This window comes from Ctenopharyngodon idella, chromosome 12 (assembly GCF_019924925.1).
Source record: "Ctenopharyngodon idella isolate HZGC_01 chromosome 12, HZGC01, whole genome shotgun sequence".
Classification (NCBI taxonomy): domain Eukaryota; kingdom Metazoa; phylum Chordata; class Actinopteri; order Cypriniformes; family Xenocyprididae; genus Ctenopharyngodon; species Ctenopharyngodon idella.
In genome coordinates, this window is record NC_067231.1 from 861720 (window position 1) to 876327 (window position 14608).

Genomic DNA, 14608 nt, shown 5'->3' on the forward strand with positions numbered 1-14608 from the left:
TTCTTGCACAATAAAATAATTTATTATGACATGCATTTGCTTCCTTTGCAAGCCATTCTCTTGCGAAAGAGCCCCTTTATGTGTTCATTAGCCTGTATGAAGGTCCAGCAACTCGAGTTCTCGCGGTATTACATGATGTACATCAGCTGTGAGTTGTAGCTTGTGGTTTATCAGTCTTGAGCTTCAGAAAATGACGGAGGCAGAGCTGTACTCGGTATATGAAGGTGTGTATGTGCCGACGCATTTACACCCTCCTGAAAGTCTGAAATATTATGAGGAGTTCACTTTCCGCCCGGATGACATCCTGATCGTCACTTATCCCAAATCCGGTGAGTTTGGAGAGTTTTATCATTCTGTGATGCTGTGATAAACTTGTAATGCCGTGTGTTTGTTGTGTAGTTTACCATGGTAATCACTTTCTAGTTACTCTGGTGGAAACTATAGGCTAATTGTAGTGTACTACTGTAAGTTAACTACTGTAACAGTAGATAAACAATCGATTTCCCTCATAATGCTGTCTAGCAGCTCACTACACACTACACAGACTGCTTTCAACTCTTCTTTCAGAACGAAACCGGCTCTGGATTGGAATGTTTGTCACGTAGAAACAAAGCTGTACGGAGCCCCTAAAGGGACGTGGTGGTGGAAAAAAAATTAGGAAGGAAGGAAATTTTAAGTGCTGGTGGAAAAATAAAAAAAATTGGGATGGGAGGAATTTTTTTTCAAATCTTTTGCGTTCCCTCGTAAAGTTATAATCGTTCCCTTGCTGTGAGCTGGACAAACACTTCCTCTTTAATGTCCCGCTGGCTGGCAGTAGTGTTCCAGTTAGTAACATACGTTAATAATGCACACAAATAATGCGCAGCTCTTAGAGTTTGAACTTGTTGGACTCAAATATAAAGAAATGCAGTCAGTGCTTATGTCAAGCAGTTCACAGATTCGAGCTTCCCGGATTAATACCTCGTGAGCTAAACTACCTAGACAACAAGCTACAACAACCCAATTTTCCTCAAATATGCTTTATAATAAATTGGTCTCTATGAGCAGGCGGCGGACAGACCCGTCTGAAGGGACCGTCTGAAAAGTGCAAAACCCTTTTGCTCATTTTATATACTCAATAACTTCACTGTAACACACTGTACTGTCACCAAATTTAGTTCATACATCACTGCTCTCCTGCTGGTTAGGTACTACAACACTTAGTTTGGCAAGTAGCACCTTCTTTACACAAATGATGTTGGTACATACTTACAATAGCTTTTGCATGATAATTGCTTACTTGATTTGATGGCATTACAATTTATTTAATATTTTTACTAAACAGTGAAGTTATTGATTTTATTTAATAATCATAAAGTTATGCATTTTTTATCAAACTAAGTGCTCCAGTTCAACGAGCAGGAGAGCAGTGATGTATGAACTAAATTTGGTGACAGTACAGTGTGTTACAGTGAAGTTGTGTTACAGTGATTTTTCATAATATAAAATGAGCAAAAGGGTTTTGGGTTTTGCACTTTTCAGACGGTCCCTTCAGACGTGTCTCTCCGCCGCCTGCTCATAGAGACCAATTTATTATAAAGCATATTTGAGGAAAATTGGGTTGTTGTAGCTCGTTGTCAAGGTTGCTATGATTGGAAATAGCTGCATTTGTGTTTTAAAAACGTTTAGCTCACGAGTTATTGATCCGGGAAGCTCGAATCTGTGAATATATTGCCAACTTTACTGAACTGACTGCATTTCTTTATATTTGAGTCCAACAAGTTCAAACTCTAAGAGCTGCGCATTATTTGTGTGCATTATTAACGTATGTTACTAACTGGAACACTACTGCCAGCCAGCGGGACATTAAAGAGGAAGTGTTTGTCCAGCTCACAGCAAGGAAACGATTATAACTTTGCGTGGGAACGCAAAAGTTTTGCGAGGGAACGCAAATATCTTTGCGAGGGAACGCAAAGTTTCTCGGGGGAACGCAAAAGTTTTGAAAAAAATTTCCTTCCTTCCCAATTTTTTTTCCACCACCACGTCCCTTTAGGGGCTCCGTAAAGCTGTGTGTATTATCAGCCGTTTTATTGTGAGTTAAAGGGATAGTTCGCCCAAAAATTAAAATTCTGCCATCATTTACTCACCCTCAAGTTGTTCCAAAACTATATGATTTTCTTTGTTAATTTTCTTTGTTTCTAAATATTAAGCCCTGGGTGTAGCCTACTTTTTTTAGTCCAAGGCACAGCCATGGAAATGTACTTCATTTGACTCGTACGTGTACACAGGCGTTCGACGCATGCGCAGTCGAAGCAAACTCTCACCACGAGTTACAACAATGTAAACATCTTTGTATTCTTTCATGCTAGAGTTGTGCGTTGATTGATTAAACATGACTAATAAACACATGACTGCCTTATTCTGTGTAAGAAGCCACAACATCTTACAGAACGACGCTCAACTGTCATTATAAAGTGAGTTTGGAGTAAAAACATGTTATTAAATGTTGTCTTTTGTTGGACAAGATGTTAATAAACGCTTTTCATGTCTGGAAAGAAGTTTGATGCATGTTGCTTTTTCAAATGCACATTATAAGTGACTCAAACTTGCAGTGCTTTCAGATGGATTAGCATTTGGAGCCATAGTTCATTGACAAGCCATGCTTAAAAAAATAATCGCAGCCTTTGTGATTTCATAATCGCACTAAGAATTGCGTTTAACATGCTGTTGCAACTGTCCCCTATGGCAACATTAATGTAAAACTAACTTCTTATTACATCTTTCAATAGCCAGGTATCTCGCTTTCTTAAGTAAATACTGTCAGTCTAGGCCACAATGTAGCCTACTTTTAATATGTTCTGTTTTCTGTTCAGTCACACACACACACACACACACACACACACACACACACAGTTCAGAGAAGTACACAAAAGTTTTTCAGTGAATTTCAGTCTTGATTTACGATTAAAATATTTTGTAGTGCAAATTTATTATAACAATTAACCAAAACATGGTTGTTACTTGTTACTTTTACTAGTCTTTATCTTTATACACTGTCAGAAAAAAAGGTTCGGTGCTTGTCACTGTTGCAGAACCGTAAGGTACAAAAGTAAAAACGTATCGTCTTTGTACCTTACTTACCCCTAAATGGTACATATTAGTACCTTTTTACCTTTGTACCTTAGGGTACTGCCCCAGTGACAAGCACCAAACCTTTTTTTCTGAGAGTGTACAGTTAATTTAACTTAGTGAAGACTCTGTCTGTGCACAAATAAAATAAAAATAAAAAAAATGGCAAAATGATGATTTTAATTACATTTTAATGAATGTTGCGACCGTCTCCTCTTATGGGGTCAGTTGCAACATTTGACTTTGTCTATTCAAGTATAAATTGTATGTACAGTGCACTTGAACGTTTGTGAACCCCTTGCAGAATTTGTGAAAATGTGAAAAATTTTAACAAAATAAGAGAGATAATACAAAATGCATGTTATTTTTTATTTAGTACTGTCCTGATTAAGATATTTTACATAAAAGATGTTTACATATAATTCACAAGACAAAAAATAGCTAAATTTATTAAAATGGCCCAGTTCATAAGTATGTGAACCACTGATTCTTAATACTGTGTGTGGTTACCTGATGATCTACGGCTGTGTGTTTGTTGTGTGATGGTTGTTCATGAGTCTCTTGTTTGTTCTGAGCAGTTAAACTGAGCTCTGATCTTCAGAAAAATCCTCCAGGTCCTGCAGATTCTTCAGATTTCAAGCATTTTTTGCATATTTGAACCCTTTACAGCAGTGACTGAATGATTTTGAGATCCGTCTTTTCACACTGAGGGACTCAAACACAACTATTAAAAAAGGTTCAAACATTCACTGATGCTCCAGAAGGAAACACAATGCATTGAGAGTCGGGGGGTGAAAACTTTTGAACAGGATGAAGAGGTCCAAATTTTTCTTATTTTGTTTAAATATCAGTTTTCTTCATTTAGTACTGCCCTTCAGAAGCAACAGAAGATACCTACTTGTTTCCCGGAGATAAATTATGTACAATTTACCTCGATCTTCAAATTCAAAAAGTTTTCACCCCCGACTCTTAATGCGTCATGTTTTTTTCTGGAGCATCAGTGAATGTTTGAACCTTTTTTAATAGTTGTGTTTGAGTCCCTCAGTTGTCCTCAGTGTGAAAAGACGGATCTCAAAATCATTCAGTCACTGCTGGAAAGGGTTCAAATATGCAAAAGATGCTGGAAATCTGAAGAATCTGCAGGACCCGGAGGATTTTTCTGAAGAACAGAGCTCAGTTTAACTGCTCAGAACAAACAAGACACTCATGAACAACCATCACACAACAAACAAACAGTCGTGGATCATCCAGGTAACCACACACAGTGTTAAGAATCAATGGTTCACAAACTTTTGAACTGGGTCATTTTGTCTTATGGATTATATGTAAACATCTTTTATGTAAAATATCTTACTCAGGACAGTACTAAATAAAAAATAACATGCATTTTGTATGATCTCACTTATTTTGTTAACATTTTTCACATTTTCACAAATTCTGCAAGTGCTTCACATACTTTCAAGTGCACTGTATAGTATCATATGTATGCATGTTACACCGGTGTGGGTGAGTAGCTGACAGATGTGGGTTTAATGTGTTAAAACTTTGGCTTTGAAATGTAAACAGTCTCGAAAGTGAAGGAAATGCAAAAAGTGTTGCAACCGTCCCCACTCTCCCCACTGAACTAGGCTGCTGTTAAATTAATTTAGAGCTTATTTAAAGTAATAAAAGGCCTTCTTTGGCAAAATTGCATGTTTTTGGCTTTAATCCCTTCAGACTTAAATTGGAACGCATTGTTTCCGTCAATGCAACTTCCCAAACACACACACACACACACACACACACACACACACACACACACACACACACACACACACACACACACACACACACACACAAAAACAATCATTTAATATGTTCAGCACAAGCAAAGGCTGGATATATGCTTTATTTGTTTATTATCACACACAGTGTTTCACTGCACATATCACATAACTACTTCACTAAATCGTTCCCACACTACTTTTTTCCTTTCCTTTTTTTCTAATTCTGCTTTTTTGAAATTTCTCTCAAATTTGTTTTGCCTTTCCCACAATTTCGTCTGCAACTGACAAAAAATGATTAAGCAATATCTCATGTAGATTTTCTTCCTATGTGTTCCTATAATGTACACTAGGAGTTGCTCTTGGCAAATGTTTTCCCTGAAGAGATACGCTGTTCTTTGAAAATGAAAAAACCCTCTGTTTCAGGGGACACATTCAGTCAAACCTCAACAAAAGTTGTTGCCTATTTGCCACTTCTATTTGTAAGCTTCTCTGACAGCGCACATGACAAGCTGCTTCTTCTTCGGCTTTTGCCTTGATCCTCAACATGACCGCGGACACTGCCTACTAGAGGTCTGCATGTTGCATGTCGACGCGGACAATGACGCAGAAGTATAAATGAAAACAGACACATAGCCTACGGCGCAGAAGTATAAATCAGCCTTTAGTCTCCAACTCACGTTCGCATGCGTGTTGACGCGAGAGCAGACTTTGTTGTGCGTCAGAGATTCATATTTTGTAAATAAAGTGGCAAATTATGTTTTTTGCGCAAACAATGCACTCGCGTCACTTGATAAAATTGAGGTTAAACCACTGGAGTCACATGATTACTTTAATGATGTCTTTACTGCCTTTCTGGAGCTTGAAAGTGGAAGTTGCGTAGAAAAGATCTTCATTTGTGTTCTGAAGATAAACGAAAGTCTTACAGGTTTGGAACGACATGACGATGAGTAATTAATGACAGAATTGTATTTTTTGTGTGTGAACTAACCCTTTAACAATGACAGGGAACACAAGCACAGCAGAACAGGGAAAACCCGAACACATTAAACAGAACCGTTACAGTGATTGTCAATAAAGAACCTTCACTTCATTTTCACTATGTTTTTGTGTAAAATCAAATCATGTCACTGACCCGTGGTTTGCTCAATGGGCTCAGGCACAACATGGATGCAGGAGATCGTGCCCTTGATAGTGAGCGAGGGCGATATGACGCCTGTGCTGACGGTGCCGAACTGGGACCGAGTGCCGTGGCTGGAGGAACACCGGGCGATGCTGCTCAGTTTAGAGCAGAGGCCGTCTCCTCGCGTCTTTGCTACTCACTTTCATCACCGAATGATGAACGAGTCTTACTTCAAAATGAAGCCCAGGGTAAAAACGCTCAGATGCACTTTTAAGATGGAATAAATCATACATTGTGGACTGTTTGATCAATGCTTTGCACTGCGCTTCAGGTTCTGTATGTCATGCGAAACCCGAAAGACGTGTTCACGTCCTCATATCACTACTATGGGATGGCCTCATACCTGGTGAACCCAGGCACCCAAGATGAGTTCATGGAGAAGTTCCTCGACGGAAACAGTAGGATTTCAGCTCTCTTCTCTTGTCAATGTTCTTTCTAGAGCAAACAAGCCAAAGGTTCAAATACCAAAGTACAAAGCAACGTTATTGATTCTCCTGCCTTGTTTTTACCAAGTAATAGTGGTAAAATATCAGTTTGAATGTGAAAAGCATCTTATTCTCTTTGTTCTGTAATGGAATTATTACAGCTTGTGTGTGATTCGAGGGTTAAGCATGATTTCTTTTCTCCACAGTCATGTTTGGTTCCTGGTTTGATCATGTCAAAGGTTGGCTTAATGCTGAAGAAAAAGAATCCATACTGTTCATTTTCTATGAGGAGATGATCGCTGTAAGTAGGAGTGAATATGCAGCTTCACTTTATGACTTTATCTTTATTAAACCTGTCACTGATCCTGTAATCTTGAGATAACAGATACTGTAGTAAAACCTGCTCTTGCAAAGGAGAGCGAGATGTAACTTCAGTGTTTCCCAACCTTTTATCCTTGAACTTTACAGCGTACTCGCATACAAGTAAATATGAATCCCTCAATATGGTTTTCTTTCCTTATTTTTACAATGCTAATTAAAGATATTAAATCTCAATTAAGATTTATTATTTTACAAAGCAAATATAACCTCAGCATGAAGAGTCTTGTTGTGGAAAAACTTGTTGTGAGAATGTAATGAAACACTCAGGAAATGTCTTTGTTGATTTTATTCTTGTTCAGTGCAGATACAGAGTTCTGCAGAGAAGAACACCTTCACCCAGGCTGTCTTATATACCCCTCTTATTGTTCCTTGTTACCCCAAACCAGTCATAACACATGATCCATGTACGGATCAGAAGAATAAAAAAGAAAGAGGGGTCTAAAACTTAGCAGATGCACTATTGAACTCCAAGCTGTCTAGACAAACACATGTGCACCTTCGCCTCACTTCCTTTGTTAGTTTCAGAAGTGCTTCATAAAATACAACAACATAAGCTGTAATTTTCCACTGAACAAGCTGTTTAAATGCCACATAAGACAGAGAGAAAACAAGTATCAATGCATCATTTTATAAATCGAGAATAAATGATAAGCAATACAAATTCATCTACAGTCTGTAAACGTGTGCTTTACAAAATATTCATTATGAATTCATATTGACACTGGATACATTTATTTTATTTGTATTTATTATTTATTTACACTACAATTACACTCATTTCCTTGTGTTTTTTCCTTTAGCTTGTTTTCATCCTACACTCTAGAAAATGCTGGGTTAAAAACAACCCAAGTTGGGTTGAAAATGGACAAACCCAGCAATTGCGTTGTTTTAACCCAGCAGTTGGGTTAAATGTTTGCCAAAAATGAAAAATGTTGGCAGTTTTATTTAACCCAACTATTGTTTAAAAATGACTGTATGTCTGGCTTAAAATGAACCCAAAATATCTTGGAAAATAAAAATCAGACACACAATTACTAGAGGCATCAATAATAATCAAAAGGTGAACATTTATTAATAAACAATTTAATAAATGTTTATTGTTTAATTATTATTCATTAAACTTATTAATAAATGTTCATTTCCAACATATTTTGGTTTCATTTTAAGCAAGAAATACAGTCATTTTTAAACAATAGTTGAGTTAAATAAAACTAAAACAACCCATTCGCTGGGTTAAAACAACCACTGGGTTAAAACAACCCAATCCCTAGGTTAAAACAACCCATTCGCTGGGTTAAAACAACCCAATCCCTAGGTTAAAACAACCCATTCGCTGGGTTAAAACAACCACTGGGTTAAAACAACCCAATCCCTAGGTTAAAACAACCCCATTCGCTGGGTTAAAACAACCACTGGGTTAAAACAACCCATTCCCTAGGTTAAAACAACCCATTCACTAGGTTAAAACAACCCATTCGCTGGGTTAAAACAACCACTGGGTTAAAACAACCCAATCCCTAGGTTAAAACAACCCATTCGCTGGGTTAAAACAACCACTGGGTTAAAACAACCCAATCCCTAGGTTAAAACAACCCATTCACTGGGTTAAAACAACCCATTCGCTGGGTTAAAACAACCACTGGGTTAAAACAACCCAATCCCTAGGTTAAAACAACCCATTCACTGGGTTAAAACAACCCAGTCCCTAGGTTAAAACAACCCATTCGCTGGGTTAAAACAACCACTGGGTTAAAACAACCCAATCCCTAGGTTAAAACAACCCATTCGCTGGGTTAAAACAACCCAATCCCTAGGTTAAAACAACCCATTCGCTGGGTTAAAACAACCCAATCGCTGGGTTAAAACAACCCATTCGCTGGGTTAAAACAAACCCAATCACTAGGTTAAAACAACCCATTCGCGGGGTTAAAACAACCCATTCGCGGGGTTAAAACAACCCATTCGCGGGGTTAAAACAACCCATTCGCGGGGTTAAAACAACCCAATCGCTGGGTTAAAACAACCCATTCGCTGGGTTAAAACAAACCCAATCGCTAGGTTAAAACAACCCATTCGTGGGGTTAAAACAACCCAATCACTAGGTTAAAACAACCCATTTGCTGGGTTAAAACAACCACTGGGTTAAAACAACCCAATCCCTAGGTTAAAACAACCCATTCGCTGGGTTAAAACAAACCCAATCACTAGGTTAAAACAACCCATTCGTGGGGTTAAAACAACCCAATCACTAGGTTAAAACAACCCATTCGCTGGGTTAATACAACCCATTTGCTGGGTTAAAACAACCACTGGGTTAAAACAACCCAATCCCTAGGTTAAAACAACCCATTCGCTGGGTTAAAACAACCCAATCACTAGGTTAAAACAACCCATTCGCTGGGTTAAAACAACCCATTCGCAGGGTTAAAACAACCCAATTGCTGGGTTAAAACAACCCATTTGCTGGGTTAAAACAACCCAATCACTAGGTTAAAACAACCCATTCGCTGGGTTAAAACAACCCAATCGCAGGGTTAATACAACCCATTTGCTGGGTTAAAACAACCACTGGGTTAAAACAACCCAATCCCTAGGTTAAAACAACCCATTCGCTGGGTTAAAACAACCCAATCACTAGGTTAAAACAACCCATTCGCTGGGTTAAAACAACCCATTCGCAGGGTTAAAACAACCCAATTGCTGGGTTAAAACAACCCATTTGCTGGGTTAAAACAACCCAATCACTAGGTTAAAACAACCCATTCGCTGGGTTGCGCAGCCCAACCGATGGGTTTGTTCATTTGCAACCCAACTTGGGTTGTTTTTAACCCAGCAGTTTTTAGAGTGTATCATACCACAAATGATATAAGCTTGTCTTTATTCAAATCTCTGGCAGGATTTGAAAGGATCCGTGGAGAAAATCGCCAAGTTTCTTGGGAAATCTCTGAAGCCGGACGTGACGGAGAAGATCGCTGACCACTGCATTTTTAAGAACATGAAGCAAAACAAAATGTCAAACTTTTCTCTGGTTCCAGAGGAATTCATGAACCAGAAGAAATCAGAATTCCTGAGGAAAGGTAACGCATCAATTCTTCTTAAAATGATTGACAAAAATAGAAACGTGACCATTTACTCACCCTTTCATGCTTCAAAATGTGTGCAAAAGCACCATAAATACAGTTATAAAAGTGTGCGTGAAACATCCGACAGCTCTGTGTCAGAAACAGACTGAAACTGAAGTCATTTTTGGGTGAATTATCCAATTCGATATGCAGTTGTTCCATGTTCACAAAGTTACTATAATTTTGTTTTATTCGTCAGGAATTGCAGGCGACTGGAAGAATCTGTTCACCGAAGCCCAAGAGAAGCGATTTGATGCTGTATACAAAGATAAAATGAAAGATGTGACATTCAAATTTCCATGGGACTGAAAAACACATCTGTTTAATCTTACCAGCTTTTATTAACCTTGATAAACCCTTTGGTTCTCGTATACTATAAGACTTTGACAGATCTGTGTGATTATTACATCCAAACCATCACACACATTATTCTATATGACTTATACATCAGTTTGTGTTTACATACATTTAAAATAGTTCTCAAAAGTGGTTATGTACCGAGTACCTCTGTAATACGTCTATTCTACCTTATTAAAATGAATGTTTTAAAGAAAAAGAATATTAACATTCCTCATATGAATAAAAGTATACCTCATAAATGAGAGTGACAATTTTTTAACGTTTTATTTATGTTAATTACTCACTATTTCAATGTGATTTGGTAACACTTTACAGTAAGTAACATAAACCAATGAGCAATACATTTGTACAGCATTTATTAACCTTTAATGTTAGTAAAAATGTTCAGTTCATTAACTAATGTTAACAGATACAACATTGGATCCTACAAATGTATTAGTAAATGTACATTTACGAGATAAATAGATGCGGAAGAAGCGTTGCTCATTCTAGTTCACGTTAACAAATGAAACCTACCTGTGATTATTTTGATATAATTTTGATATGATTTAAAGGTACACTATGTAACTTTTTGTTGTTCAAAATTTACAAAATGTGTATAAATCACTATGCCTATAATAAGTGTTTATATTCGGACTATTTTCCATGCGGAGTGGCACAGTACCTGCGTGACTCGTCATAGACATACACAGAGAGAAGTAGCTCCGGCTACAATGTTCCTCCGCAGTTCTGTTTATTAACCGTAATTTATAAGTTTTGTGGAAACATTGTAAGATTGCTACTGGAGTTATAGATAAAGTTGAATGGATTTTTATTCATAATGACCGTAAATTGAATAAATACATAATGGGTCGTGTATAATCAGCTTTCAAAATCTTGAGTGACTTCTAAATGTAAACATGAGCGATATGCTTCCACAACACTAGGGGCAGCGGTGCTCGTCTGATGTGAAGCTCCGAAAGGCACGGAACCAAAGAAGAAGAAGCTTAGAACCATCTCGCGCTTCACTGTTGGGCTCTGAGAGGGAATAAATCTGGAGTCAGACTCATTCACATGGTTGGCGTTCAAATAACTAAATGTACAATTCATTAGAACTGTCATTAACCATTATTATGCGTAATGAGATCATTTGTATTACAGTTATAAGTTAGAACGGGCGCAACATTTCTTGAGGTATTTATTTTAGCCGCAAAATAATTTTCAAACAGTGTACTGTACCTAACTTACATTGTATTTTCTCCCATTTTGAAAAAATAACGTTTTAAGTAACATATTTGTAATCATTTGCTGCACATTCCCTTCTGACTAAAAATAAATTAAAAGCCACAATTCAGTGAAACAGTTTAATAATTTTAATAACACTGATCCAATTAGAGATGTCACGCAGTTTTTCTGAGGGAAACTGTTGCACTGTTAGAAGATTGAACTGAAATTGGAGGTTTATACCTGGAGAATATCTCGTGTTAGATGAGAAGAGAAACATCAGAAGACGATGGCAAACAAACAGGAACTGAACAGTGGCCCTCAGAGACGTCAAGGGCCCCTGGTGAGGTCAAGGGCCCCGGATGAAGCGCTGCCCTCGACGTCAGGAGCCGATCAAAGTACTGTACATTTCATTTCTCTTTGGTCCAGCTAATTTTATAAACAATATTTTTCTTTGGGTCAGGATGAACTCTGATTTGAAAGATATTACATATCTAATATATATATTAGGGATGCTAATTGACGATCAATTAATTGTCGATAGTTTAATCGATAAAACTTATGGATTGTCGATTAAGCAAGGTCATCATTAGAAAGAAGTTTTGAGGTGCGTGCACTCGCGGACACCCTTCTGAAACCTAAAAGACGGTCTCGTGGGCTTAACGGACACGTGTATCTGGCAGCCATTTTAAATCCACAAGACCGAAAGCGTATATGAATTGTGCCATTTGGGACAGGTCCCCAATTTCCATTGGTTGGACTTTCAAATGAGATCGGAAAACACTGCGTCATGATCGGATCCCAGAAGTTGTATAGCTTTGGCCGAGCAGCATGTCATGGCTATTATCCGTGGCTCTACCATTGGAGAAAGCGTAACGGCTAACTTGTCATTGAATTTAGTTCAGAGTAGGGATGCACGATATATCGGCCACCATATCGGTATCGGCCGATATATGTTAATTTTTAATGTTATCATTATCGGCCAGATAAGAAAATTTGGCCGATGTATTAAAGTCGATAAATAATGGATTATTATGATTTCACGAGTGATTTCACTTCAGATGCGCACTGATCGCTATGATGGCTTTTAATTGCTTGAAATATGATTGAAATCACTTCAAAGAGGAAAATACAGTTAAGTGCAACATTTAGCGCAAATCTGTCATATAGGCTACATAAAATTATATTATAATTTGGATATGGCTTTTAATGGTGAGACTTTTGTTTTTGTAATCAAGCTTTCTAAATCAAAATTGTTTAAAAAATTTGATGTAGATTTATCGGACAATATATCGGTTATCTGCTTTCAAATATAAAAAATGATCGGTTTCGGCCAAACGTTTTCATATCGGTGCCTGGTTCAGAGTTGCGGATACCATAATAATGAATGAGAAGTGCTGTAAACTGAATCATATCTGTCACTCAATTTTCCACGACTGCTCTTATAAAACAGCATTTTTCGGTGTAAAATTTAAAAATAAATCAATCTAAAATGTTTAAGAGCAAACATGTTGAAGATTAGCCAATGGGCTGTCGATTCATCAAATGATAAGCTATTTCCGCACAAAAGCAGTTTATTCAGCGTAGTGAAGCCTCTCGAATAGGTCCCGCCTTCTAAGTAAAAGAGCCAATCGCTGATTGATAAAGTCATTGCGTCACTGCAGCTGCCGTTAGAAGCTCCGGCTTCGGCTCGTCTAGCCTGAAAATAAGCTTCTTTAACGATATTTGAGCATAAGAAACAACATTTATGGGACAGTTCATGTCAGATTTTGTTGCTGATTTGAAATATGTTATTGTGAGTTCACCGAGCAGTTTTTGAGATTTCAGGATTCTCCCATTCAAATAGATAGGACTTGGTCTTGGATGCCCGAAATAGCTGCCGGAGGCGTTGCAAATATGGCCGCCGAGTGAACAGACTTTCCTTGAAAGGGACTTTGTTCTGGAGATGAAGTTCATGCATTCATGTCCTCATATAGTCAGGCGGCAGAGGTTAAAAAGCATCTCGAGCATCACGCGTGCTTGTGTGTGTGTGTGTGTGTGTGAGGTAAATGAAACCTCACTTCTGTGCCGTTCAGTCACACAGAGACACGCAGAACATGCAGGATTCATATTTAAAGGGTTAGTTCACCCAATAATGAAATTTCTGTCATTAATTACTCACGCTCATGTCGTTCCACACCCGTAAGACCTTCATTCATCTTCAGAACACAAATTAGGATATTTTTGATGAAATCCGATGGCTCAGTGAGACCTCCATTGCCAGCAAGATAATTAACACTTTCAAACGCCCATAAAGCTACTGAAGACGTATTTAAACAGTCATGTGACTACAGTGGTTCAACCTTAATGTTATGAAGCGACGAGAATACTTTTTGTGCGCCAAAAAAACCCAAAATAATGACTTTATTCAACAATATCTAGTAATGGGTGATTTGAAAACATTGTTTTACGAATCTTTTGTTTCGAATCAGTCATTCGCAGCGCGTATCAAACTGCCAAAGTCACGTGAAACATTGAAATTTCGAAACACTTATGACGTAACGAAGCCTCGTTTACTGAAATCACGTGACTTTGGCGCTCCGAACCACTGATTCGAAACAAAAGCTTTATGAAGCAGTGTTTTGAAATCGCCCATCACTAGACATTGTTGAATAAAGTCGTTATTTTGTTTTTTTTGGCGCACAAAAAGTATTTTCGTCTCTTTATAACATTAAGGTTGAACTACTGCAGTCACATGAACTGTTTTAACGATGTCTTTAGTACCTTTCTGGGAATTTGAAAGTGTTAATTATCTTGCTGTCAATGCAGGCCTCACTGAGCCATCGGATTTCATCAAAAATATCTTAATTTGTGTTCTAAAGATGAATGAAGGTCTTACAGGTGTGGGACGACATGAGGGAGAGTAATTAATGACAGAAATTTCATTTTTGTTTGAACTAACCTTTAATTAATAAACCATCGGTTCGTTATAGCTGCCTTTTTCATGCGTTGGTTGTAAATTGATCAAAAATCGCCTAATAAATATCGGTGGCCGATACATCGGTGCATCTCTGCTTCTTTAAA

General features: G+C 37.8%; 1 protein-coding gene across 1 annotated transcript; it reads left to right on the forward strand.

The window, feature by feature from the left end:
• Positions 1–71: 71 nt before the first annotated feature.
• Positions 72–10584, forward strand: LOC127523859 (sulfotransferase 2B1-like). Its single transcript, XM_051914993.1, has 6 exons — positions 72–329; positions 6031–6242; positions 6326–6452; positions 6686–6780; positions 9757–9937; positions 10182–10584. The coding sequence occupies exons 1-6, from the start codon at positions 191–193 to the stop codon at positions 10289–10291; spliced, it is 864 nt and encodes a 287-aa protein (XP_051770953.1). The 5' UTR covers positions 72–190; the 3' UTR covers positions 10292–10584.
• The last annotated feature ends 4024 nt before the right edge of the window (positions 10585–14608 follow it).